Source organism: Erithacus rubecula (genome assembly GCF_903797595.1).
Source record: "Erithacus rubecula genome assembly, chromosome: 4".
NCBI lineage: Eukaryota > Metazoa > Chordata > Aves > Passeriformes > Muscicapidae > Erithacus > Erithacus rubecula.
This window is the reverse complement of record NC_136686.1, coordinates 2291393-2318194: the sequence shown is the minus strand read 5'-3', so window position 1 is coordinate 2318194 and position 26802 is coordinate 2291393. Positions and strand designations below refer to the sequence as shown.

Here is a 26802-nt window from a genome sequence, read left to right as displayed (position 1 = left end):
GCCTTGCTAAGCAGCAGCTTAGGAAATCCAACTGCTCTCTGCACTGCTGTCACCACAAAAATTCTGCCGTGTCACGACATCCAACCTGTGACTCACGCAACCACACACTTATTTCCTCTACTGGATTCCTTCTCACCAAGCACATGCAACAGAAAATGAATGTCCTCAGCTTAAATACAGTGTAATTAGTATATACATAAGCCAAGAAACTAATGGGATGATAACAAGTAACGTTCCACACATTTGCTTGTCGATTGAGCAAATTTGTTCTACCACGGTTATCAGGAAATAACACCGCAATGCCAGCTGAGCACTGTGTTTGTGTCACAGCATTAGAAACCACAGGGGGCTCAGCCCAAGTACATCAGTCTGAGATTCAGTAAAATAATGCCTAAAGAAAAAAGAATGGGTTTTTTTTCAGTTACACGTGTGCATATAAGTATTTCCCCCTGACTTGCACGCAACTGTCAGAACTGCAGGCTTTGCTGCTCGCTACTATTAAATAGTGGTGGCAAAAAAATGTTAAAACCCAGGAGGTGATGAAAACCTGTAGCTGTCAGCAGTGCAGGGCAGAAGGAATGGCAGAAGGATCACCAACAGAAACCTCATTATCTGCAGGCTCAGACCGGCCACCAGTTAAACATTTGGCACCACAAAACCATACAAAACCACCCTGCTGACGGCTGTTGGTCAAAGCCCAGCAAAGGGCTCGGCTCTGCTGAAAAACTCAGCCTAGTTACAGCTCTGTGCGAGACCATTAGGTGAAATCCATGGCAAAGAACGAGGGAAAGTGGCTGTGGGTGTGTTGCAGTGAAACCTGTGAGAGATGAAACGGGGTGAGCATCAGGAACGAGCAGCAGGTTTGCACAGTCCCCTGTGAAGTGGATGCATTTAGAACAGCCCCACAACTGGGGCTATAATGCTTTTAGTCCAGCAGCTGCAGAGCGCTGCTGATGTCAGTTTTTAATGCTCACGGATGAACTTGTTTAAGTCCAGGGTGGCAGAGCCCTCAACAGCTGCCAGGGAGGCCGTGGGGTGCCCCTGCCTGGAGACATCCCACGGAGCGTTCCGTGTCCCAGCTCCAGGTGACTCTGCCCGGAGAGGGGTGTTGGAATGGACGATCTCCAGCGGTCCCTTCCAACCCTGTGACGAACACTCACAGCCCGGGACGCTGGAGAAGCAGGTTTGTCTCTTTAACCCCAGCCGGCGCTGTCCCGGCCGGGGCGGAGCCGCTCGGCCCGGCCCGGCCCCGGCCCCTCCTCAGGTGCGGCCCCGCCCGGCCCGGGCCCGGAAGCGCCGGCCGGCGGTGCGGGGGCGATGGCGGGCGCGGGGCCGCCGCTGCCTCCGCTCTTCCTGCGGCTCCTGCTGCTCCTGCTGCCGCTGCCCCGGCCGCTCTCCGCCCTGCGGCTGCTGCTGGACGCCGCGCCGCCCTTCACCTGCTCGCAGCCGGTAAGCGGCGCCGGGATGGCGGGACGGGGAGCTGTGGGGCCCGGCCGGGCGGTGTGGCTCTCCCGGGCCGGTGTGGCTCTCCCGGGCCACTGTCGCTCTCCCGGGTCGGTGTGGCTCTCCCGGTTCGGTGTGGCTCTCCCGGGTCGGTGTGGCTCTCCCGGGCCACTGTCGCTGTCCCGGGTCGGTGTGTCTCTCCCGGGCCACTGTCGCTGTCCCGGGTCGGTGTGGCTCTCCCGGGAAGCCGCTGCGGGCCGGGTTTGAGCCGCGCTGGATGGAAGCGCCCGCAGTCCCCGAGCAGGATGTGAGTCTTTGCTAACAGCTGACGTTGCCCAATGTCCGAAAAGTTTTAACCAGTTCTTTGCAGCTGAGGGTTTTTAGGAGAGCGCGGGGAGTTAAACATTACATGTACCGGAGGTTTTTGAACAGGCGCGTTTTGGTTTTGCCTTTTCTCGCTGTGAGAGCGGCCGGACAGGAGCTGGCAGTGCAGCGTCCCTGTGGAAAGGGAACAAACCAGCCCGAGCGAACTCGGAGTTTGAGCTCCCAGCTCGTCACTTTCTCGGGTGGTTTTTGCGGATTGTTTTGGATTTGTTATGTTTTGTCTCTTTTTTTTTTGCTTTCCAGTGATTTTTTTGTTTCAGATGCATGTAATTAGTGTGTGGAAGGGGAGAGAGATCTGCTTTCTCTTTAATTCTGTTAACAAAAGCAGAGACAAGAAAAGGGGCAGCTGTTGTCTGAGCTGGACAGCTTTGTATGCCATGGTGTATTTTCAGCTGTCTGAAAAAGGCAGATAGTCAGGTACAGCTATAGACAAATGTAAAACAAAACATGTCATTCGGGATTAAAGCTTCTATAATCTTTTCCTGTACTCTTTTCCTATCTTTTGTCTAGTCTGACACTTCTAATGTTTGACTGTATCCTTACCCTTGTTTTACCAGATTTCTGCTCTGCTGCCTTCTCTCTTATATAAAGAGACCCCAAAAAACAGACCAGTTCTGCAGTTTTATTTTAGGGTGGATATTGTAGAGGGACAAAATGTAAAGGCTTGGCAAAGGGAAAATTAGAATATTGCTTGGGCATCTCATGTAACCATGGAACCCAAACCCTGTTAGTCAGAGATTGACAGTAATACACTAAAGAGCTTCTGCAAATCCTTGGATGGTTGAGCTCTGACTGACTTTACCTTGCTGTCTGTCCCTCTTTTTTTAGGAAATGTGACCACAGTAACTGGGTGAGGGCTTCACCAGGATCACCAGCTTTCACAGAGGAGCTGTGTTGCCCCCTGCTTTGGGCAGTGAATGTGCAGGGCTGCTACGTTGGCCCTTTCAGTCAAAAAGCCAATTTTCAAAGTGCAGATAGACTTCAGAAAAAGGAGTCATCTTAAGCCCAGGAGCAGCCTCTTGAAGCAGTTGTGAAGCTGCTGATTCATATAGGAAAAAGCCCTATCAGCTGAAGCTGTGGCAGTTGAAAGCAGTTCCCCCTTCCCCTTCTGTGGGTTGCACCGTTTTCAGAGGATGATGATTCACTGACCCTCCCAACGTGTGGCTGTGCTGTGGCTCAAAAGCAGAGCTGCTGCTGATGAGCAGGGTGGGTGAGACCCATTTCCTTTGTCTAACCCACCGTGCTCAGGCTGCTGCTGAGTTTGGGGCAGGTCAGGCTGAGCCACAGCAGCTTCCTCAGCTAAACCCTCGTGTGGCAGAAGGAGGTGGAGTGGTGGGGGTAAAGTGTCATATATGCTCTCAGTAGGCACCTGCAAGGAAAAACAGCTCATCTTATTAAAATGCCAAAAAACACACTTAATGGGCATTATTCACCACCACTCCATCAAACGTGCTCAGCTCTAGGGCTGAATAGCACAGCTGCAAATCCAGTTCTTCCCAGTAACCATTGCTTGAATATGTCATCTGCAGGGGAAGAACATCCCACAGTTCATTGCCCATCTGTTTTTCACCAGCAAGTGTTAAATTGCTGTATTCAGTTGTTGTGCTGTAGCTGTTTTGGGATGTGGCATGCCTGGGTGTTCTGGAGGAGTGCAATGTTTGTAACCCTGCTGTCTTTGAGGGGCTGGCTAGCTGTACATAATTTGGTTTCTGAAATTTATCTTGCCAGCTTGCTTCTCTGGAAGTGTCTGGAGAAGAATTGATGTAACCTCTCTCATGAAAAGGAGCTGTGGTGGTTCATGTGAGGATGATTTTTCCCTAGTCTCCTTTGCAAATGTGTTCATTTTGCCCTTGCTATTGACTGACTTCTGTCATTCCCTTCTGTGGCATCTTTATGCTGTGTAGGATACTGACATAACCCATGATCACTGATCAAAGCTATGAAAATATGATAAAGATAACTTTAGAACTGATTGTTATGAAGAAATTTTAAGTGTTGAATTTGGATTTGATTTTGCTCAGTATTGATATGAGGGCAAGGCAAAAAGTTAGAAACCGTAGAGAAAAATGCTTTAAAAAAATTAAAACAATTTTGTAAAAGGTGCTGGTTTCCTACAAGCCTTAAACAAATAATTCTTCAGCATTTATTCCTGTAATGTGTTCATGTGTTAATCTCTGCTTCTTTTTACTAAGAGTTGGAAAAGGGAAACTGAAGTAAACTTCAAATCTCAGAAGATTCATAGAATGGTTCAAAGGTGAAAGGCAGATTTTGGAAAGCTGGAGCTCTTCCCATTCAGCAGCCACTCTCTAAAGGAAAGCTGGACACTTGCCTGGCCCACAGTGGTTTCTCTCTGGTTACCACAGCATCCTGCTGGGAAATCTTTGCTTCCCATTACTTTAATTGAATTTTTATGGGATGGTGCTGTTAATCAGTTTCCCAGGTTTATTTCCTTCAGGTTCATACGATTCTCCACAGCATATGGTCTGTTATTTTTTATATCAATTGCAAAACAAAAATAATTTTAAAAAGAGCCTAAGAAACAGTTGCTTAGCTTTTTGTGAAAATGCAGCAAGTAAACACAAAGAGTTGACTGTTCCTGTCCTGCTGAGAACAGTTTCAGCATCACCTCACAATCATCTACTTCTCATATTTATGCCTGCCATGTCTTTAGCTTTGCTTTTCAGGCCTGGTTTAAGCCACTCATTCACTCCCCCACCACTTGGATGGGGGAGAGAATCAGGAAAATGAAAGGGAGAAAACTTGTGGGTTGAGATAAAGGCAGTTTAGTAAGTAAAGCAAAAGCCATGCATACAAGCAGAGGAAAACAAGTTGTTGTTTTTCACCACTTCCCGTGGCAGGCAGGTGTTCAGCTGCCTCCAGGACAGCAGGGATCCATCATGCATAACAATGACTCATGAAGACAAACACCCTCACTCTGCACTTCCCCCTCTTCATCTTTCTTCCCCCAGCTTTGTATGCTGAGTTTGATGCCTTCCAGCATCCCTGTAGGTAGCTGGGGTCAGCAATCCCAGCTGTGTCCACTCCTGATTCCTGCACCTCCAGCCTTCTGGCTGGCAGGAGTTACAGGAGCAGGAATGGCCTGTGCAAACCCTGCTCAGCAAGAACAGAAACATCTGTCTGTTATCAACAGCCCAAATCCAAAACACTGCCTCATACCAGCTACTGGGGAGGAAATGAACTCTATTCCAGCCAAAACCAGCACACTCAGGTAGGGAAACCAGGTTAAATAATTCTGCTCTGGATGAGCCAATGCATCAAGTAAGGTTTTGTGTTGGTTGGACCTTTACAAGGGAAAACCACCCAGTTTTCCCTCAGGTGCTGAGGAGGTAGCCAGTGCAGATATGACACTGGTTGACTTTGCTGCAAACCCAGCTGCTTTTTTGTTCTAATTGCTGTCTGGGTTTGGAATGTCATAATCTGGAGCTGCACTTTTTTGGTATAAAGCAGCTGCTGCCCAGACCTGTTCACTTGGGTACCCTACAAAAAGGAGATGTGAGTTTTCATGGCAAGTCCTTTCTAGGATTTGCCTTTCCTTGAGCTTCTTATAGCTCTGCCTGCAGTGTGGCTTTATCTTCACTTGTCTTTGCTTCCTTTTGCCAAGAGTGAGGATTTCTGTGTGGATGAGTTGTTCTTAGGAGCATTTTCAGCTCTTGGGTCATCCCTGTAGTGCTTTGGGGACTAGGAAAAGGAGTGGACAAGAAGTTAGTTGGTGCCTTGTGATGAGAGAATCCTCTTTCTTGTGGCAGACCTGCTAAATGCTCAGCTAACTGATGGCAGCTTAAAACTCTTCAGTATAGGCAGCTACACATGAATAAAGTTGCTGGCACAGCAGGTGAGCAGGTTAGTGCAGGATAGAAGAAAACATGTGTAGGTAGTCCCTTAAACCCTGAGTGGGGTTGGGGAATGGGGGTACACCAGATAAAATACTGTTGTTTTTCCCTACAGAAACCCAGTGTTGAAAGGGTAAGAAAGGCTTTAATTACCAAGTGGTTCTGAATCCTCATTAGCACATGATGGCTCCTCATTGAGATCTGGAGTTTCTAATGAATGTCAGAAAATGCACAAGAGCCTCATCAAAGCTGGGAACATCCTTGTGAACACCTGGGACAATAGACCTGGAGGCAGACAGGATCCATTTGTCCTCTGTGCTGGATCAATATTCATATTGGTCACTAGACAGAGGGGAAATGCAGCATTTCCTCACTTCATGGGCTGTCAGCTATGACCAGAGCACCAGCACTCACATGAAAGCAGATGTTGTTGCTCTTCAGGCCAATAATGCCTTATATATTTTATAAGGGCTTTGTTGTGATGCCACGTACAATAATTACTGGTCACTGCAACAGAACAAGGACAAAATGACTGATATGAAGTGATAACCTTTAACAGAAATCATTACATTAGAAAAAATCCCCATGGTTAGTAGCCAGTTATTTTTGTTTCCTCTTGAGAGTTCATCCCAGAGTAGCCACTCACTCTTTACCCTCAGTGGAAAGCACCATAGAGTTGCTGTGAAGAAAATTAACTCAGTATCACATAAAACCACTGCACCTTTGTACACAATGGACTTTGTCAAGCCACTTAATTTACCTTAAAAATCTAATTAACAGTCTGAAGTATTAGGACTAATTTTTTCATTGCTTAATCCATTCTTCCATGCTGGTATTCACAATTTTTATTTTTGCCTTTTAGCCAGTTTGGGTTTGGTTTCATCAGCATTTGCTTCTTTGCTTTCCATTTCTTTTTTTTTTTTTTTTCTCCCATTAATGAAGGATTTAGGTTGCATGGTGCTGTTTTTCAATATACCTCTGTCTTGGGTGCATTTGTGGTACAGTAATTGCAGTGTGGATGTGTTTCTTGTGAAGGGTGTGTGAAGGGCTGGATTTATACATGTGTGTATTGTTGTGACTTGTGTAGCAAAAGCCTGGAAGGGATTTTCAGGTTTTATTTTCTATATAAGCATGAGGAGCTCGGTCCCAAATCTTCCTGCTTTTACTCCAAGTTTGCAGGAACACAGATACATGAGCTGAAATGTGAACATTAATCTCTGAAGTATTTTCATTACCAAAAAGGCACAGCTGGCTTGTTCAAGCACCCTTCCCTAAAAATGTAAATATACCCTTGTAAATATACTAAGCCCTAAGTACACTTGAAATTGACCTTAGGAAGTTGTAGAGAGTTTTTAAACTGAATTTCAAGCACCCTTCCCAGCTCCATTGGAATGAATTACATGATGGCAATAGTATGACAGCAATGCCCATCTTTATTTGTCTTTATTTGTCTTTATTTGTCATTTCTCCCTGATGACCATGGGGGCTTCCAGTATAAAAAATAACATGACTGGGAGAAGCCAAGAAGAGCCCACCTAACTTCTGGTTGCTTCTTTATGATCAAGGCATCTTTATTCTTAATAAGGAAGTGTCTAATTCTGATGCCCTCTGTCCTTGATTTTTTGGTTAACAGCTCATTTCAGTGTTTCCAATCATGGTTAATTCTTCCAATTTGTGTGCATCACTAAGTGCTTTTTCCTGTCCCAACACTAAGCAGAAGCAAGTTGCTGTCAGTTTTATTCTCAGAGTAATATTCTTGTTTCTTTCCCCCACAGGATTTAAACTGTCTCGTAAGAAATAGTAAGTATTTTTTTTTCTTTGTTGCAGTTTTCTCATCAGATCATGCTCTTTTTTTTTTCTATTTTTCTTTTCTTTTTTTAACTGGGTTCATGCAGCATATTTTTCCTGTTAGAATCAGAGAGTTGTAAAAGAAATATTGCTATCATGCCTTGCTTTGGGAGTTTCCAGTTTGATCCATTATAAGCTCCAGCTAGAAGAGGAATGGAAACTTGTGTCTTTTGGGATAGAGTTTGGGGGGTAGGCATGAGTGGCATGAGTAGAATTTTTTAAAGAAATGGGAATTTAAGGACAAGTTTGCCAGTAAATGTTCATTACAAGCCATTATGATAGCACTTGATGAAAAATTAATGTATGGACTGGAATTAAAAAAGGGATACAGGGGTACAGTTGAGAGCAATTAATGTAAATTATTGGGTGTGAGGGGTCAAGTCTTAGCAATGGGATGCATCTAAAAGCAGTTTGTTGACACAAGGTAATTAACTATTGGAACGACTTCCCTGGGTATCTGATGGATTTCTTATCATTGGAAATCAGCACTAACATAGGTCTGTTTCAGCAGAAGGGTGAAGGAGATACTGAGTAAATTTACTTGACCTGTTTAGCCTGACTACATTGATTGTGACAAGTACTAATGGATTTTAAGGAAAAGAGGAAATTACTAGCATAAATTCAGATTATTGCAGGCAATTTATAAAGTATTTCCATACTGAAAACTGCTTTCTGAGTTGGAAATATCTGTCACCCAGTTTTCCCCTCAGAACCCTGACTCAAATAGCAGATGATAGTTGCAATTAAGCAGCTCTGCCTCAGCCCCACTCTAAATGTGAGTCTGATTTGTTGGACAGGCACTTGCATGGAGTCCAGCTGGCTGGATGTTCGTACATGGACTCCCTCTGCTCCAAGCAGCCTCCATGTTTCTTCAGATGTTTTCCGTCAGGAGGATGGAAAACTGTTCCCTGTGCTTCAGATCCAGTGGAAAGTGGCCACAGATGGTAAGTGGTGGGTGTTTAATTTGAGCATGGAGCAGAGGGAATAGGTGTGATCTAGTAAGGATAGAGAGGAGAATTATGACTTCAAGTCATGAAAGCAGATCTTTGAAATTTGTGATGTTAGCTGCTTAATTTTGTTTGGTGGGTGTAATCTCCTCTTTGTGTGCCTTGATAGAGCAATAACTGTCTCATTGTTGGAGCCTAAGTGACTACCAAAAGCAGTGTCACTGTCCAGGTATCTCTAATTGTCTGTCAATGATGCTTCCCTTGCATCCTCTTGTCTAATGTTCTGCACTGCTTTAAGGCAGAATTAAACACTTTGATTTCTTCCTTCTGCAGGGGCTGTATCTGAGGGTTGTAGAGCTATGGTCTCTAGTTATGGTAGTGTTAAAGCAGGTGTGACTCAGGTAACCCAGTCATTTCACTCAGCTGTGCTTGTCAACTTTCACTCTGACCATGTGTACCAAAACAAAGACGTGTTTGCTTTGGCACCCAAACTGCACCAAGCAGCTTTGAGAGGCAGAGCTAAACATGATACCACACCTGGGGAGCTGGCAGGGTGTGTGGAGAATGCAGTTGCCTTCTCTTTTTCTCCTTCATTTGCACAGATGTAGCTTTGCCATGCAGGACCTTGGCTGAAAGTGCTGTTAGTCAACCCTGCATGCTCACTTTTCCATGGCCAGTTATCTTCATGCTGGGGCCCTCAGCACCTCAGAGGGGTTATGCTGTGGCTAGGCTGGGCACAGAGGTGCTCTCTGAGGGGGCTGCAGCCTCTCCATGTGCAGAGGAGAGGGAAGGGTGACCATGTCCCTCTGTCCCTGCAGCCAGCATCCGCTCTCTGGAAGGGGCAGAGCTCGCCGTGATGCAGGTGAACAACAATCAGCAGATCTGTGCCCAGTTTGACTTCCAGAACAATTTGCCTCTTCAGGTCCGTCCAGATGGAGGCAGGGTGAGTGCCAAGGGCTCCAAATTGCATTTTCTACTCTGGAATTGTTTCTGCTTTCATTGTTTTATGGCAGGGTTATTGATTAAAATGTACAGACTGATTAGAATCTGTATTGGACTTGCTGTCATTTCCCATTTCTCTTTCACTCCTCATCCTTCAGGTTTTAAGAATTGCTGCTTTTAGTGCCTAGCATGTGTCATCTCTCTGGAGTTTGCTTAAAGCAAATAATTGTAGGGGTTCTTGCATTCTGCTTGAGAGCATGACATTTCATAGCTTTTAAACTGAACTCTTCTATTGCTTCCACTTCTTTGTTGTAGTCTCTTGTTGAGGAAAGCACAAACCTTGGGGATGCTCCTTCAGTTTACCCTACTAGGAAACTCATCAGAAAAGTGCTGAGCATCCACAACAGTAAGGAATATAAACAATAAGGAGTTCATTCCTTAACCACACAGAATTTGGCCATAGTCAGCTTACCACTTGCCAAACACCACTGGCCTAGGAGCCAGAGCCTCTCCCAGATTTTGCACAGCATTGCTGATCTAGAAAACAGTATAGATATAAGAATATATGTATGGAATAGCCAGGTACAGAACTTCATATGTATAAATGCAATTATAAATGCTTAGCACTTGCACAATGCTACAAAATTCATACTAGAGTGAAATTTCCATCTTGAAACTGTGTATTTTATTCCACTCTCCTTTCAGCTCAGAATATGTAGTTTGGTGGAAATTCCACACAGTGGTTTGGCATAAAACTGTTGTATCAGCTCAAAGATCCCAAGAAAAAACTAATTCTAAACAGAAGAATAGAGACAGGTATATTTAATCCACTTGAGCTCCAATTTTTTGTAGTCAAGCTTCAGTAAAAGGGTTAAATGGGATGAGGGAACACAGTGGAACAGGGCCAAATCAGCTGTAAATTTCAGTGCCTTAAAGAGCAACATTGTACTTTAAAGTGCCTGCGGATATGTTTTGTTTCCAGTGGAATTTCACTTTTGACCGTTTTGAGGTAGAGCCTGGCCAGACTTACCAAGTGACCGTGTACCACCTGCCCAAGCTGGGAGTCAATGGAGACCGAAATTGCAAATCCACCTCTCTCACAATGCCTGGTAAGAATTGGTTCAGTTCACTTGGCCTTGAGTTTAGGAGTGTGCTGGTTGGTGGACCTGACATCACTGCTGCTTTTGCTTCATTTCAAATGTTTCAGAGTTTAAAATGTTTCAGAGTTGCCCCTCTGCTTGTGGCAGATGGAAGGACAGGCCAGAATTTCCAAATCAGAGGTTTGCTTTCTAGTACTGAGTCCTGGATGTGTGAAGTTGAATTTCAAAGGCACAGTTAGACATAATTTACCAAGAAGCTTGGTAGTGCTGGGTGTCTGACCCTTTATTGTTCATGTGAAAATTTTCCTGTTGTTAAAAGAATTTCTACAGTTTTTCCCAAGGCTGCTGAGCATCTGCATTGCCCTCTGGCTGCACTGACTACTTCATAAATATTTGGTGCTTAATACAGATCTTGTACACTGGTTCTTAACTTTTTTCTTAAGTTGTCAACCTGGCTTTGTAGTTGTAAAATGGCAAAATGTGGAGTGTATCAGTAATGTGAGCTGGAAAAGGAGAGGGAGAACTTAATTTTCAGCCTTGTTCCCTTTTTTCTGCCTGTTCACACTAAGAACTTCCTGGCTTTTATCCTCTGCTATTCTTCAGAAACCTAATGCATGGTGTCAAGAGCAGCAGTTGCAGGGAGTTTTGCTGGTTAGAGCTTACATATGAATTGCAGAAATACTGTAAATTCCTGAACTTTGTAAAGTTTAAATTGGTAACTTTGCAAGTTGGAAATTTGAGATATGCAATGTTTTATCTCAGCTGTCTAAGCAGCGAGTTGTTCCTTTTGCTTTGTCCAAACCCTGCAGGAGAGACATAATTCAAGGCTGAGAGTTGTAAATCCTACATTGCTAAATGTTGAGTATCTAACTCCAGATTTAACTCTGAAGGAAGTTTCCAAGAGCAGGGCCAATCTGCTAAATAAAGGGAATTAGAAATGTGGAAGAGTGTTTTGGGATTAAGAAAGATTCCAGCCTCTTGATTTTTCCTGTGTCAGAATGCCTTTGGAGGAATCTCTTGTTGAGGTGTGATTACAAAGTATGGGGATAAATATGAAGTTTTATTTCCACTATTGTGGCCCTTTATGCACCAGTGTCACATTATCACTCTACTATTAAGTGTGGTATATTTTTAGTCTCATTCATTTTCTCTGTTCTGAGTAGAAGAACCAAGCACACCATGACATCAGTGAAGGGACTGGTTGATATGCTAGAAACCAATGCTGTTCTACAGAATTTTGCCACTGCTTTGAAACACAGATGTCTATTCATTTAGGAGAATAGTTAAGTCTCTGGCTTCTGATAAAAAAATGTGTTTTTTCCTAAATGGAAGTACAATGTTTCTGACTAGCTACTGGTGATCTTTCTTGCAGACTGCACAGATTCTCGGATGAAAAGAACCATCCCATGTATAAAGACAGGTAAAAATTTTTGAGACACATAGATGTGAGCACTCTGTTGGAATATTTGACAGCTGAGAAACTCAGGAATATCTGCCCTGCTTCCAGGCAGCTTGTGGGAGCCCAGGATCCAGGGTGTACATCTAGATGATACAACTCTGCTGGTGAGCTTCAACCCGTGGACGGAGCCAGCCCGGTACCAAATCCATGTGGCCAGTTACCTGAATGAGAAGAGGTGTAAAATGACCACATGGGATTTCACTGAGGTAGTTACCTTCCCAAGTCACACCTTCTCTGGAGATTTAGGCAAACATTTTAAATGCTTGCTAAACCAGGACATTAGAACAGCAGTTTTCAAGGAATTGTTTTTTAAATTGTCTTGAATTTGGTGGATAAAAGATCAAAAATGAAGTTTTATAATGCAGGAAGCAGGCTATAAACATCTGCAAAATCAAATTTTGTTTGACTATCTGGGTTTTATTACCTTTTTTCAAGCCAGTGCCTGGGGAGCTAAGACTAAGTAAATTAACCAAAATTGAGGTGCAAAGTTTGAATAAATGATTGAAGTACTTTATCTAATATGATCACAGGAAGGTGTTAATTAAAGTTTTTGCATAAAGAGGGAGTGATTTAGTAACAGATGCTTCATTCAAGCTGAGAATCAATTTCTGTAGGTCTTGCAGTCTGTGTTGCTGAAAAGCTCAGAGTGTCCAGACTGTGTTCCAATACAAAAAATTTTTCCCTTCAGGCATCTGAGGGAGGTGAAATGCTGAATATTTGGAACCACTCTCCACCCTTCCTTGGGTGAGGGCAGAGATGCTGGCAGTCTGTCTGTTTAATCTGTCTATTCCTTAACACTTAAAACCCTTAGTACTGCATGCACTGACATGATTAGGCTGTTACTGACACAGATGGGACAGCTCTGTGAGTATTTTCCTGGTGGAGGGGAATGCACCTCATTTTGGAGTTTCTATCTGCTAATCACTGTGAAGAATTAGGTTATCATGATGCTGGTTGTGTACAGCAGGTAGCAAGGGCAACTTACTTGCCTGTTCTAGTGTCAATGTTGACAGCTGCTTTTAATTAAACCAGGAAGCTTGTTAATGTTTATACATTGCAAAGCTGAAAACATCTACATTGTTAAGGAGCTGTAAGTTTAACTCCTTTGAAGCTGTACAACATACATCCCTAATTATTTCCTGTTACCTGTGCAATCTTAGCCTGCTGTCTTAATTGTATTTCCATGTCCTGGTGGCCTTTACCCATTTTGTTCTCTGTGGGTTTCTTGTCCAGAGGAAAATACTTTAGACTACTTTGTGTTTTCATGACAGCTTTTTCTTTTTTCCTGCTTTCATTTAGTTTTCTTCCTTCCCTTATAACTTGCATCTGCTTTCTGCAGGATGGACTACAACAGCAAGTGAATGTCACAATCAAAATAGAGAAGAACATAAAAGCTTGCTGCAGCTACAGAATACAGGTGGGATGGCACTGTTGTCTCTGTGTCCTTCCTTCAAATCAAGGCAGTGAGCACTTTAGGAATGTTAGGAGTTTTTTTCACAGTGTTTTTTCTGAGATTGGCCAATCTGTAATTACCTGCATCAGGGAAATATTATGGCTGAAAGAATTTTTATATAGGTATTCTCTGTAGCCAGTGGCCTTTGCTTAGTACAGGGCTGCCAAGTCAGAGAATATGGGAGTGAGAATGGCAAATGTGCAACCTCAGGAGCTCACACCCTTTGTCATGTATGGTGTAAGAATTCCTGATTAATCTTGTTTTCTGAAGGGAAATGGAAACTCTGTGTCTCTGTGCTAAAACACAAGGAACATTGAGGCAGGGAGAAAGTAAATCAGGGAACAGAATTTCTTTTAAGAATAACTTCTGTTTTTCTGAATTCATTTCAACTGCAGATTCAGCCATTCTTTGTGAACTGTGGCACAGACTGTCTGAGACACTCTGCTTCCATCCCATGTGAACCAGTTCCAAGTGAGAACCACTTCTCTGTAAATTATATTCTCATTGTTTTACAGCTGAGAACTGAATTTTTAACAGAACTCTTGTCTCTTGCAGGTACAGAACCATCGGGTAAGAAGTTCTTCCAATACTCTGAAGCTTTTTTTTTGCTGCTCTTCTCCTGTGTGTTGTCATTCTTGGAAATGACCCAATGGGCAGGAAATGTTCCTGTTGAAAATTTTATCTTATTTGAAAATAGTGGACAGCCCATAGATGGTGGTGTATGCACAAACCATATTGGGAACCCACCAAAGCTCCCACTGAAACCTCAGAGGATGTGAAGCTCAGCACATGGCAACCACTTGGTGACAAAACTCCAAACCAATGAAGAGCAAGGAGACCCCAGACCTCAATAATGCTCTTGGTCTGGACTGTCACATGAGGGATGGGCAGTTTAGGTGATAAGGGTTTAATAACCCAGGGATTTCTTTGATCAGGGTCCCTCTTTTGAGCCACCAAGCTCAACCAGCCAGGTGTCATAATCAATATGTGCCAATAAATCTCTCTGATGGAGATGAGAGCCTGGTCTAAAATTTCTTCAACACTGAGTTCAGAATTAATTGTGCTAAGAATGACTTCACCATGATTTAATGAGGCAAGTATTTGTATGCAGTGTGAACCTTAAAGAGCAATTTTTTGAGAGACACTTCACTTGCATAGAATTCTTTGAGAAGCAGTTTTGACAAGAAGAGTCTTAATATAAAATACTTTCTGTCACTTTGCTCAGTGTTAAAAAATTTGCATAATATAAAAGCAGCTTTTGAAGAGAATAGCTTGCATATATTCATTTTTATGAATGTCAAGATAACTTGTGCATAATGTTTGATATCTTTTCTTTTGGCTGCAACACCTGTAAGGGTCTTTTGCCAACGATTAAAAAAAAAAAAAAGATGGAAAAACACCTGTAAACTGAATTCATGACCCAAATTGGTGATATTTAAATTTTTTTTTTAGCTAGATTACATGAACAGGCAGGACATGGGCGGCATGCCTGTCAAAACTGGGTAAACGTTGCTATTTAGAGGAAGGTTCTTGATCTTGTGTTTTCAGTGTGCTGCACATATGGCTCTTTGTGTGGAGCAGGTTTATGGTGTACAGTAGCACCATGAAAGCAGGAATTGGTTTGGAGAAGTGTCTGTGGGTTGTTAGGGGAAAGTATTGGTGTACTCAGGAAAGCCAGGGTCCTCCTCCCTTGGCCTCTGATGCTGGAGAACTTTTTGCTCTCTGGTGAAACTCAGTGTAAGGCAGTGTCTGAGGGATGTTGTTGTTTTGCAGATGATATGATGATATGGCTCTACTGGTGTATCACTGGGATCTGTGTGTTACTGGTGGGATCAGTCATAACAGCTGTGCTGTGTATGACTAAAATACGAGCAGGTGAGACTCATACCAACCAGGAAGAAAAAACCCAATGCTAAACAACATTTTTTTTCTTCCTTCTGCACCTATTCCTATTGTGGTTTTGTTCCTTGCTGTTCTGTTGCCTTGCCACTGAGATAATGCCTATGAAAACATCTACTAGATAAGTAAAGTCTTCCACAGGTTATCCTGTTTAATACTCATGTTCTTGGCACTTCACAGCTCAGGTGGGGGAAAAGGAATTTTATTGTTTAGCTCTTTGTTTCCTGCAGATTGCTGCAGATATCTTAGCACTTATTTTTCCCCTCAATTGCATAAGTGTGTTGCAGAAAAGAAGTTTCCTGTTTGTCCACACTGTAATCTTCCCCCTGTTCCCCAAAGTCTCTGCAAAATTAATGTTATACTATTGTGAGAATAGATATGGTTTTTCAGTTAAAGTGAAAGGGGAAAAAAATACAGGACATAGAGATGGACACCAAGCAAATTGAACAATTTGGTACTTAATGGCTAACTGCTAGTTTTCTGTGCTGCAGCCATGAGGCAGTTATCTCAGGGGAGCTGTGTAACTCACTGCTTGTTTTGTGTTCTTTTTGCATGAGAGGAAGAATTGGTAATCTTTTGAAAAATTTCTTAACATCAAACTTGTCTAGAAGATGTAGGTAAGGACATTTTAGTCACCTCTTCAGAGAAGCTTCTTAAGAAAAAGAGATTTTAAAAGCCTCTTCTCCTTAAAGAGAGGTTGAAGAACAGTTGTGGTTCTGTACTTGAGACTGCCAGGATTTGGGGGAGATGGTGGATGTTCATTTTCAGTGCATTCTGTCTCCTCTGAAAGGAAAAATATGGCAAGAGCTGGCTGTAGAAGAGTCTTTATTCATTCAGTATGGTTTTTTTTATTAGGCTTCTCCCTCCTTAGGGCTTCATCTCCCTACATAGTTCAAGTTTTTTGGTTTTTTAACCTAATCTGTGGAAGGTGGTGTGATTTTAAGCATTTAATTTTGATATTTTCAGCACTGACAGTGGCTTTTCTCTCTTGCAGGCCGGCGAAGGAAATGCAGCCCCAATGGTTTGCAAGCTGGTAAGATGTCACCTGTGTTTGAGCAAGCACCTGCCATGCAGGTCTCACACAGCTGCCCAGAAGGGGCTTTTGTAGGCTCTAACTACTTTATAGATGCTTCTTGAAACCAAAAGGTAGCCTTAGGATCTTCCTGTTTGGCTTTGTATGTGGAATTTGAAATGCTGTGTTTGTCAGATGGGGAGGTATTTGCTTTGGAATGTGGGGAGTCTTCCAACCCAGCCAAGGCTGTACTGGCAGAAGAAACTTTGCTATGACCTGGATGATTAGGAACAGGAGATTGGTTTGGGGTGGGTGCACTTAGCTCTCCACCAGAGAATACAGCAATAGCAAACCTCTTGAAGCTGCTGTAGTGTTTTTGTGAGGTGAAAATTGATGAATCATCTGGGCATTATGATAAATCACAGCTTCGCTGCGTCTGTGCTTTCATATTAAATGTACACAATGAGGTGTCGTCCACACACATTGCCAAAATAGCATTAAAACTTAAACGTTTTGTTAATACCCTCCTGCTCTGATGAGTGCAGGCTCACACTGTTACAATTTGGGGGATGTGGCTGTAATTGATATTTTCCTGTCTCCCATCAGCACCGTACACCGAGCTGTCCCTGCCGCCCCTGAGGCCACGCAAGGTGTGGATTGTGTACTCTGCTGACCACCTGCTCTACGTGGACGTGGTGCTGAAGTTTGCTGAGTTCCTGATGACAGTCTGTGGCACTGCTGTGGCCTTGGATCTGCTGGAAGACCAGCACATCTCAGAGCTGGGGCCCTTGCCCTGGCTGACACGGCAGAAGAAGGAAATGGAAGAGCTGTCTTCAAAGATCATCGTCTTGTGTTCTCGGGGCACCCAGGCCAAATGGCAGGCCATGCTGGGGAGTGAGCCTGTGTGTCTCAAGCAGGATCAGCAAAAGCCAGTGGGAGACCTGTTCACCCCAGCCTTGAACCTGATCCTGCCAGATTTCAAGAAGCCAGCCTGTTTTGGAATGTACATAGTCTGCTACTTCGAGGGAATAAGCAGTGAGAGGGATATACCTGATCTGTTCAATGTCACAGCCAGGTACCAGCTGATGGACAAGTTTGAGGATATCTATTTTCGGATTCAGGATCTGGAGAAGTTTGAACCTGGGCGGATCCATCGAATCCAGGAAATCACAGCTGAGAATTACGTCGATACCCCCAGTGGGAGGAAGCTGAAAGAAGCCATAGAGAAGTTCAAGAGCTGGCAGACTGAGCACCCAGACTGGTTTGAGAGTGAAACCATCTGCTTGGATAGTGATGAGGAGTTGCATTCCCTGAACAGGGAGAGCCAGGTGGATTCACCACTGAGTGAGCCAAGTGGAATTGTGAAACACCAGCTGCAGCTACGTGAGCCTGACCCCAGCTGTTATGTCATCAACCTCCACATGCACGAAGGTGAAAGTACAGGCTGCAAGCTGCAGCCTCAGCTTAATCCATGTGGGGATCCAAATTCCCAGACTGTGGTCCTTCCTGTGGATGTCCCTCGAATTCAGGTAGTGGAGCCAGTCCCTTCTGTGGAAGACAGAAATGTTCTCAGTCACCATGTGCTGAGCAATGAGGATTGTATGGAAGGAGTTCCTCTTCTGGAGACAAGCTTTCCAATGAGGAATAACCTCATCCTCCACGATGGCTCTGGTGTTTCAGCTGCTGACCAGAGCCCTGCAAACTTCTCAGATGACCTGAGTGACCACCTGAATGGACTCATGTACCCTCTGTATCAGCAGAGTGTCCTTCCTTCAGAGCCAGAGTATCTCTGCCAGGGGGAGGCTGACAGGCAGCACCAGCTGGTCTTTGATGACCCATGCAAAGACCAAAGGCAGTCAGTGCAGTCAGACCAGGGCTACATCTCCAGATGCTCCCCTCTGCCTCCTGAGGACCTTCTAGAGGAGGAGGAGGAAGAGGAGGAGGAGCACCAGGAGCAGCAGGTGGGCTTCCATGAACTGTCTCCAGAGGTTTTGAGCAGTCTGAAGAGCCTCCAGAAGCAGCTGTTTTTACAGGAGATTCAGAGGAGCTCTAGCTGGAGCTACCCAGCAGAGGTGGTGGACATGGACCAATCTTTGGAGGAGTGTTAGGCTCTGCCTGGGACCTGCTCTGTTTGAAGCACAGGGATGGAAGGTGGTCCCATGCAGGGCAGTACTGAGGCTGCATTTCCAGCACTATCCTTGCATTGCAAAGGGCTCAGTGCTGGGATCTTCCTGTGTGCTGCTGGGATGCAGCACTGCCCAGCAGATGTGGAATGTTGCTTCCAGTCTCTGGAGAAAAGCCACAAATATTGGCCACCCCTGTGAAAGAACAGTTCTGTTCCTTGGGGGAAGGCATTACACTGAATTCTCTCTGATGGATGGCAGAAAAATTACTGTGGCTCATCCACTCTTGCCTTAAAAATTCCCTCCAGCTGTGCTGATTCTATTGCACTGGATAAAAGTCACAGGCATGGTTTAGAAAATAGGTTAAGATAACATGGTAACATTTGCATTGCCATTTGAATACACATTTTAAACATTTCCTTGTAAATACTGTATTAAAGATGTGTGCCTTAAATTTCAGCTAGATTAGGGCTGTCTCTACCTGGTTGATAAATGGGCCTGGAGATTTTTTTCCCCCACTCATCATTCATTTGCAGCTGTATTTCCATGGTCATTCAGAAATCAAGTGGAATAGCTGAGAATAAGTGGGATAAATGTTTAAATTGAGAGTTTCCATAACTCTTCCTGCCTCTCTACTGGGAGGTATGTGCTTGAAAACCAGCAACAGCAGGGAGGGGGAAGATGAGACCAAAAAATGGAATTTATGGTTTTTTTACAGTTTTAAGAAATGGGCTGAATACAGAATCACAGCATCAGGGGAATCTGATGTTTTCTGTAACTGCATTTCTGTTTGCTTTTGGATATCTTAGCACCAGAAAGATGTGAACTCAAGATATAGATAGTGACACACAAGGAAATGAAATGCTATTTTGGAGGAGGAAAAAATGTAGCCTCAGCAAATGCTGTTTTAGAGTGGAAATTAGATCTGAGGTAAGGGAGGCTGAGCAAGAACAACTGTGAGATGGATTTGTGTGGGTTTAATCTCAAGCACAGGTAGTTCAGGTTAACACAGTGAAATATTGAACAGGCTGAGGGATTAATCTCCCAGGAGCAGTGATGGTGGGGCTGGCATTTACCCTGGTTCTTATCACTGTTTCTGGAGCCCACTGGAAAACAATCTGTGAGATATAAATACATCCAGGCCTTTCTCCTTTGTCCTCTTCCTGTCCATCTAAGTTTACTTGTTAAAAAAACCTTTTATCTTGCCTTTTTTAAAATCTAATGTCTCAGAAAAGAATCTATTTTGACTTGCAATTTATTTTGTATTGTGTATATTTTATAATTTTATGTCTAACATGTGGGGTTTTTTTCTTTCAATTAAAAACCATGAATACTTTTTGAATATATTTAAAGACCTCAGTTCCTCAATTCTGCCTAACTCCTTGGGTTGGGTTATGTTTTTAGTATTTGTTACAGAAATGGCTCACAGATGTCAAAATCCTCCTGCAAAGCACAAGAGACAAGCTGGACAGAGCTGAGGGCCTGCACATCCCTTCAGAAAGGGTGGTAAGGGAATTGTTTGTGATTTCCAGGCAGGATTCTGAGGACAGCTTGATAAGAAAGGGACAGTCCCTTCCTGCTCCAACAGCAATCCAGTCTAACCCAGCAGGAGCTGAGCAAGAGGCAGCTGTGATCTCAATGCTTCTGCAGTGAAAACTCATTTCCCAGATTATGTCAGTAATTGCCATCTTGATGATCCCACTTCTACAAGTTTCTTTTATCTTACAGCATGTATATCTGATTTTTTTTTTCCCATGAGTGTTTTTCAAGTGGTATAAATTCCTATAAATCACTTAAATAGGAAGCTCAGAAGTGTCATCTGAATTTCCTTGCCTCAGTCATTCCCTCCTCAAATAACTCCCTTGGTGTTACAGCTCTTAGAATTTGCTTTCACTTACAGAAAGTTTTGTTTGAGGGGAAAATCCAGACACTATTTTAGTAATCCAGTATGAGGAAAACAAGTAACTTTAATGCATCTGTTGGTCCCTATTCAATACAAAATTGAATAGCCCAGCAAGACTCAAAGGAGGAAGAAAAAAAAGGGAACAAAATCAGTCACAAGTTTCTAATTTTATTTTAACAATCTTGCTTTTTAAAAAATACAAGTTCTGATTAATGCCAGGGGGATGCCAAGTGTCCATCAGCCACAGGCCTTATCTCTCACTTCCATTTCCCCTCCTGGGAGTAGTCATCTCTTTTGTCAGGATAGCAAACAAGGAGCAATAAAATGCTAAATAACTGAGTTGTGTAACAGAATCCCAAGGGACCTGTATCTTAGTATGGCACAAATTCGTTCAGCAAAGTGTTACTGACCTGGACCAGCAATTTAATGTTGGCACAATGTACAGGAGATGTGCAAGGTGCATCAGGAGAGGTATTGCTTGCACTTGGATGGGACCACCATCTCTCTTGTGCAGACAGAAAGGTTTAAGTGGAAGCAAGAGTTCAATTACCAAAAGAATTCAAAAGGAGGAGCAGGTTTATAAACAAGACATTGAAGATCTTTAAAAGTTTTTTTTCAAAGTAATTGCAGGAGCAGCAGAGCTGCTCTTTTAGTTGCAAGGGGGTTTCTGTATAGCCAACTCTAAGAGCTTTACACTCTCCAAACAGCACATTTCCTAACTACCTAGAAACCATGGCACCACAAAGAACAACTTTTTCTACAAAGGAATTCTATGCAACATAAGTGTCATTTTGCAGGGTCATCTGTCCCGGGCAACCTTTTCATCCATGGAAAAATCTGAACTGTGAGTTCACCACCAATGGGTTAAATATGCCATGGCCAGATAAACTTCAAATATGCCATTTTTCTCAATAACATCCTAACTGGAAAAAGGCACTCACTGTTGAAACAGCAACTTTGTTATGGGCTATGAAGGTGTAATGGAGTCAGACTCGTTAATAATTGTGCTGTGATTCTTTTGATGTCTCAACTATGTGTATTAGGGATTAGCACTTTGGTGCTATTGGGAACTTGGCCATAGGAGCAGCCAAACATAGTTGGTGATGAAAAGCTTTTTTTTTTTTTTCCTTCAGCTTGTTTTTGGCAAAGTTGGTTGGTTGGGGATTTTTTTTTTTTCAGCTGTTTGACTGAAGAATGGAGTAGTCCTAGGTTCAGGTATCACCTTATTCTCTCTTGAATAATTATTTCTGAGCTTCTACTACCCATTTAATGCTGAAAAAGGAAGGTGCAAGGAAACAAATACCTGTACAAGCATGATATACCTGTAATTACACCTCCTTTGGCCAGGAACTTAGCATCCCCTCGACACATTTCACATCACGTAGTAAAAGTTCACAGTACCAAGTTTTACAATCACAGTCACTCACAGCACCAAGATTGTCCAGACAAGAAGAAGTTACTGAAGAGAAAGGCCACTGGCCAAAATTCACACAACTGCCCATGTAAGGGCTCAGGTTAAAAATAAAGCACTGGTGGGAAAGTTAAGCCTAGCTTTGCCAACTCTCCATTTGGCATGAGGAGAGCAGCAAGTCACCCATCCTAGCTGCACTTCTGAACAGAACAGCACTATTGACCCATCTTTTTTTTTTCCTAGGGGCTTTTCCAGCCCCTCAAAACCCATCAGCCACCGAGAGCTGGGGGAGGAGAGCCCCATGGCAGCCCCACTTCTGCCTCTGGAGCTGGAAGTTACCAGACTGTAAACATTTTGTTGTAGCAGTCCACCAGAGCAGGCAGCTGATCCCACTCTGTGAAAAGGAAGGTGGGACAGAGGCTCTGAAGCCCAAGCCCTGAAGGAAAGAATGGATGTGTGTGCAGAAGTCTGGGCTGCACCTGCAGTCCTGCTATGGGTTGGTTGTGCTTTATTTCCCCTTCCCATCAGGACAGCTTGAAAAGGAAAAAAAAAAAAAAACAAAAACCTCGCAAACAGGAAACTGGTTGTCACAATTATTGCAGCCTTGCCCAGGTAACAAAATATAAGCCTGGGAGGGGGAAAGTCCTTCCTCCAGAGGTGGCCTGTGTGCTCCTGCTTCCATGGGCTGGTGTCAGGAGCAGCTGCAGCCAGACAGAAGAGCAGACCTTAGCCCCACCCAACATTCACGGAGCTTAAAACCAAAGAAAACTGTTCCTATGAGAGGTTACTAGCAATTTTCCCCACCTCCCCTCAACCACATGCACACAGAGGACAGGATGCTGATAGATGGGCTTTCACCACAGCTCGAGGGCTCCTGCAGCACTTTGCTTTCTGTGCTGAAGAGTGAGGTTCACTGAGCATGGAGCCCATCCCGAGCAGGGCCAGTGTCCTCTGGCACTCTGCAGGCTTAGCTCCATCCCTGCTCTCTCAAGCAGGCATGGAAGGGGGCCAGAGGGGATTTTCCAGCCTTTCTGGCTGTGTAAAGGAAGACCCTATGCTCTGTGTAAAAGAAAACCGACGCTGAGCCCGTAAACATGCATATTCACAGAGAAAGGAGAGCCCCAGCAGCTGGGGATGCCAGCAGCAGGCTGCTGTAAACCCTGTTCTCACCAGAAAGAAATGTCTTGGTGGTTATGAAATAGGACCTAAGCCCTGGTTTGTGTCCATGCTGGATTGGTTTCTTTAGCATGAGAAGTCAATGTAAGATGCAAAAGGTTGAAGCACAGAGGTAGTAGACATTTTGGCTAGGAGAAGGTGGCTCATGGGCTTGAAGTGACCGAGAGGCCAGCGTGCTTCCAGAGGTTCCTTAGCTGGTACACAGAGGGCTGGGAAACACAGGCAGCAGCTTTGCAAGACCCAGGGAAACCAAAGCATGCTTCCTTCTGTCCTTCTGGAGGCAACATCTGCTGGTCGGGCCCCTCTTGCATCTCATTATTGTGGTCAGCAGAAGTTCTCAAAGGAGGGGACAAAATGCACCGGTCCTTGTTGAGGACGACAAGGAAAAACCGAACCTTTATGGTTACAAAGCAACACGATGTCCTGGGAGGGAGGGAGGGGAAGAGTGGGACCCTCCAGGCAGTGGAGAGGCAGAAGCACGGGAAAAAGTCTCGTCTCGAAGGACAGGCGCGTTTTCTGGCGACAAGTGTCATCCGTAGGCTCCTGCAGGTAGTCGGGTTTGTGCGGAGCTTCCGCTGCTGGACGTGTCCGTGAGGAAGGGAGGAGGGGAGCGGGAATCTGCCGGGGAAGCCCACGTCCCCTTCCCCTGCCCGGCCACGGCGGAGCGAACCTGAGCAGAATGCAGAGACACAGGCTCTGCCGGGGCGTGCCGAGGGCTCAGCCCTGGGCGCTGACCGCCAGGGCGTTCACGTACCCGTGCGGCCCCACATCCACATCGGAGAGCCCGTGCGCCAGCGGCGCGGCGGCGGGCGCGGCGGCGGCCGGGCCGTACTTGGCGGGCGGCGGGGCGGCGGCGGGGCGCAGCAGGCAGCAGGTCTCCAGCGCCTCCAGCCCGCGGCAGGTCAGGAAGAAGAGGTTCTTGAGCATGAAGAGGGAGAGCGGCTGCTGGTAGCGCAGGAGCAGCAGGCAGCGCAGCGCCAGCAGCGGCGCGTCCAGCAGCCCGGCGGGCAGCAGCAGGTGCAGCGCCAGGCGGGCGGCGCCGGGCGGGCGAGCCGCGCTCAGCTCGTACAGCCACAGCACCGGCGAGGCCAGGCAGAGGAAATAGACGGCGATGAGCAGGTAGCGCAGCGGGGCGGGCAGCGGCGCCGGCCGGCCGGGCTGCAGCACCAGCTCCAGCAGCGAGAAGCTGTCGAGCAGGTCCAGGCAGGTGGCGAGGAAGGCGGCGGCGGCGCGGTGCTGCGGCGGCGGCTGCGGCGGCAGGAGCAGCTGCCCCGCGCCCTCGGTGCCGATGGCCCGCAGCAGGCAGTACAGCAGCGGCGCCGACAGCGCCAGCGTGATGCGGAAGCCGGTGGTGCCCAGCGGCAGGCGCAGCTCGATCAGCTCCAGGATGGAGGTGCCCAGGATCAGCGCCGCCTTGGGCGTGAAGGCGATGGAGTAGATGAGCCAGGCCAGGTGCGCGTAGGCGAAGTCGCCGCCGCGGGCCGGGACCCCGGCCCCGCGCCCCCCGGCCCCGCGGCCGCCGGGCGGGCCGTGCAGCAGCAGCGGGTGCGGCGGCGGCGGCCCGGGCGGCGGCGGGGGCCGCTCCCGGCGGCGCGCCCGGCTGTTGCGGCAGAAGAAGATGCCCCAGCCGGCCGCCAGCACCAGGTCGGTGGCGATCCAGCTGCACCAGTACAGGTCGGTGACGGCGATCAGGTAGAGGTCCAGCAGCGCGCCCTGCCCCAGCAGCAGCACCAGGGACAGCGCCTGGAAGCCCCAGCGCCGCCCTCCCCCCGCCCCGCCGGGCCCCAGCAGCGCCCCCGCCGCCGCCCCGGAGCCCCCCGCCCCCGAGCCCGCCGCCGCCGCCCCGTACAGCTCCGCCGCCGTCATGCTGCGGCCCGGGCTGCCCCCGCCGCCGCTGCTGCTGCTGCTGGGGAGCGGCGAGGCGGCGGCGGGCAGCGGGGCGGCGGGCGGCGGCACCAGCGGCTTGCTGATGCTGCTGCTGTCCTCCTCCTCTTCCTCCTCCTCCTCCTCCTCCTCCTCCTCTTGCTCGGTGCTGCTGCGGGGGCTGCGAGGGCGGCGGGCCCGCGCCGAGCCCGAGCTGGACCCCGAGCCGCGCCGGCTGCCGCCGCTGCTGGAGCCCCCCGGGAAGAGCGGCTGCCGGTCGGCGGCGTGCGGAGGCAGCGGAGGCAGCGGCGGCGGCGGCGGCGGCTGGAAGGAGCCCGAGGAGGAGGAGACCGAGCGCTGGTTGGAGGCAGCGCGGTGCATGGTCCTCCCCGGCCCCCGAGCCGGCGCTGGGCCCCACGGCCCCGCCGCGGCCCCCGGCCCGCCCCCGGCCCGCCCCCCGCGCCGCCGCACCGGGCCCGCGGCAGCGGCAGCGGTGCGAGAGCCCGAGCGGCGGGGAGCCCGGGGGCGGCGCCCGGCAGCGGCTGCCGGCGGTGGGTGGGTGGGCTGGGGCCGGGGAGAGGAGGAGGGGGCCAGAAGGGGAGGGGGAGGAAGGCACCCGCCTTGTCCCCGGGGATGCTCCTGCCTCCTGCCCCGCAGGACCCCCGCCCGTGGACATGGCACTGCACCCTGGCACACACATCGGAGAGCGCTCCAGTGTCCCCTCATCTCTCTAGGCTGGCCAAGACAAAGAGCAGTCGGCTGGCACAGAGCCTGCAGTGAAGCACTCAATTTGTGCTGCCCCTGCGCTTGGTCTGGTGTGTTTGTTCAAAGTGTCTTTCATCCAATTTTCTGAGGGCCCTGCCCAACTCGCCATGATGGGACACAGCATTTGAATTGATATCAATAGCTCTTGAGATCTACTGACAGCAGCAATCGGGACCTTTATTGACCTGCTATTAACGGCCTCGAATGAGCTTAATAGCTGCTGGATGCATCTCCAGCATTAATGGCGTGGCACATTCCAAAGTGATGCTCAGCATCACCAGTTTCTCATTTGTACCTGTGCCCACCAGCGATGAGCCAGGTGCTGCCTGACCATGCACACCAAATAAAGTCTCCACAAATGCCTGTATTAACTACACTTTGTGACAGAGATCCAAAACAGCTTCATGTTTTGAGCATGTAGCTAAATCAACACATGGGACTGAGCAAAAGCTGCTTAATACTGGGAAAGGACATCCAGGACAGCAGTGACGACCATCTAGTAAGATTTCTTTGGGCACCAGGAGGATGATTGCTGATGTTCCTTGGCAGGTGTTGGGAGTTGCCCAGTTCTGGACAGCTCAGAATGACACCAGCTGTGCCTCCTCATTTGGTTTCCACAGAAAAGCTGGGTTAGATGGCAGTGTAAGTCTGTGTACAGAGTAAAACCACATTCCTGTGTTCTGGGTTCTGGCTTTTATCCAAGGTGGGTGGGCACCTTCACCTGACTCTATTCAGGGAAAGCCAATACTTGTGCCACTGGCATGATTCATGTGTGGTCAGCCCTCAGCATTAACTAAATCGGTCTTGCCACATCCTGCTGCAAAGGGAGTTTTCCACTTGTACAACAGGATGTGGAGTGAAAACCAAATATCAATGTGAGCCACTCAGGGCAGCAGCCCTCATGCAGAGAGGGCTGGTCCTGCCCCACCTGGGCAGCAGACAGTGACAGCTTTGCCTTGTTGACTGTCCTGCTCTGGATTTCCTGAGCAATGCAGTTCCCTGTGTGCCATAGGCTGGACACACTCAGCTGCCCTGGCACTCACATCTCTGCTTTTGATCCAGGCACACATTCCCCAAAGCTTTGGGTGGCTGCCTGGTGTCCCACCTGCCGGGGTGAAGGGAACTGGGTGGGGATCCCTGGCTTTGGGAGGGTTTTTGTCACCCACAGCTGTGTGCAAGCCTGGGAAATGGGCTCTGAGCCTGCAGCCAGGTGATGTGGGGAG

General features: G+C 46.9%; 2 protein-coding genes across 2 annotated transcripts; one reads left to right on the top strand and one right to left on the bottom strand.

Annotated features, from left to right (window-relative positions):
- The first annotated feature begins 1290 nt into the window (after nt 1-1290).
- On the top strand, nt 1291-19803 carry IL17RA (interleukin 17 receptor A). The gene is made up of 13 exons (XM_079303311.1): nt 1291-1449; nt 7454-7478; nt 8324-8470; nt 9292-9416; nt 10398-10524; nt 11888-11935; nt 12023-12180; nt 13314-13391; nt 13823-13898; nt 13983-13997; nt 15201-15302; nt 16321-16359; nt 16945-19803. The coding sequence occupies exons 1-13, from the start codon at nt 1318-1320 to the stop codon at nt 18444-18446; spliced, it is 2574 nt and encodes an 857-aa protein (XP_079159437.1). The 5' UTR covers nt 1291-1317; the 3' UTR covers nt 18447-19803.
- A 709-nt stretch (nt 19804-20512) lies between these two features.
- TMEM121B (transmembrane protein 121B) lies at nt 20513-25195 on the bottom strand (the record flags this gene model as incomplete). The annotated part of the gene is made up of 1 exon (XM_079304451.1): nt 20513-25195. One exon carries the CDS (start codon nt 25193-25195, stop codon nt 23669-23671), a length of 1527 nt encoding a protein of 508 aa, XP_079160577.1. The 3' UTR covers nt 20513-23668.
- Nucleotides 25196-26802: the final 1607 nt, after the last annotated feature.

What these genes read in the sequence shown, in the direction of transcription:
- IL17RA (XM_079303311.1), top strand. Translation starts at nt 1,318, where the DNA reads ATGGCGGGCGCGGGGCCGCCGCTGCCTCCGCTCTTCCTGCGGCTCCTG. An exon ending in CCACATGGGATTTCACTGAG is followed by an intron (nt 12,181 to 13,313) that starts GTAGTTACCTTC and finishes TGCTTTCTGCAG; the next exon opens with GATGGACTACAACAGCAAGT. An exon ending in CCCCAATGGTTTGCAAGCTG is followed by an intron (nt 16,360 to 16,944) that starts GTAAGATGTCAC and finishes GTCTCCCATCAG; the next exon opens with CACCGTACACCGAGCTGTCC.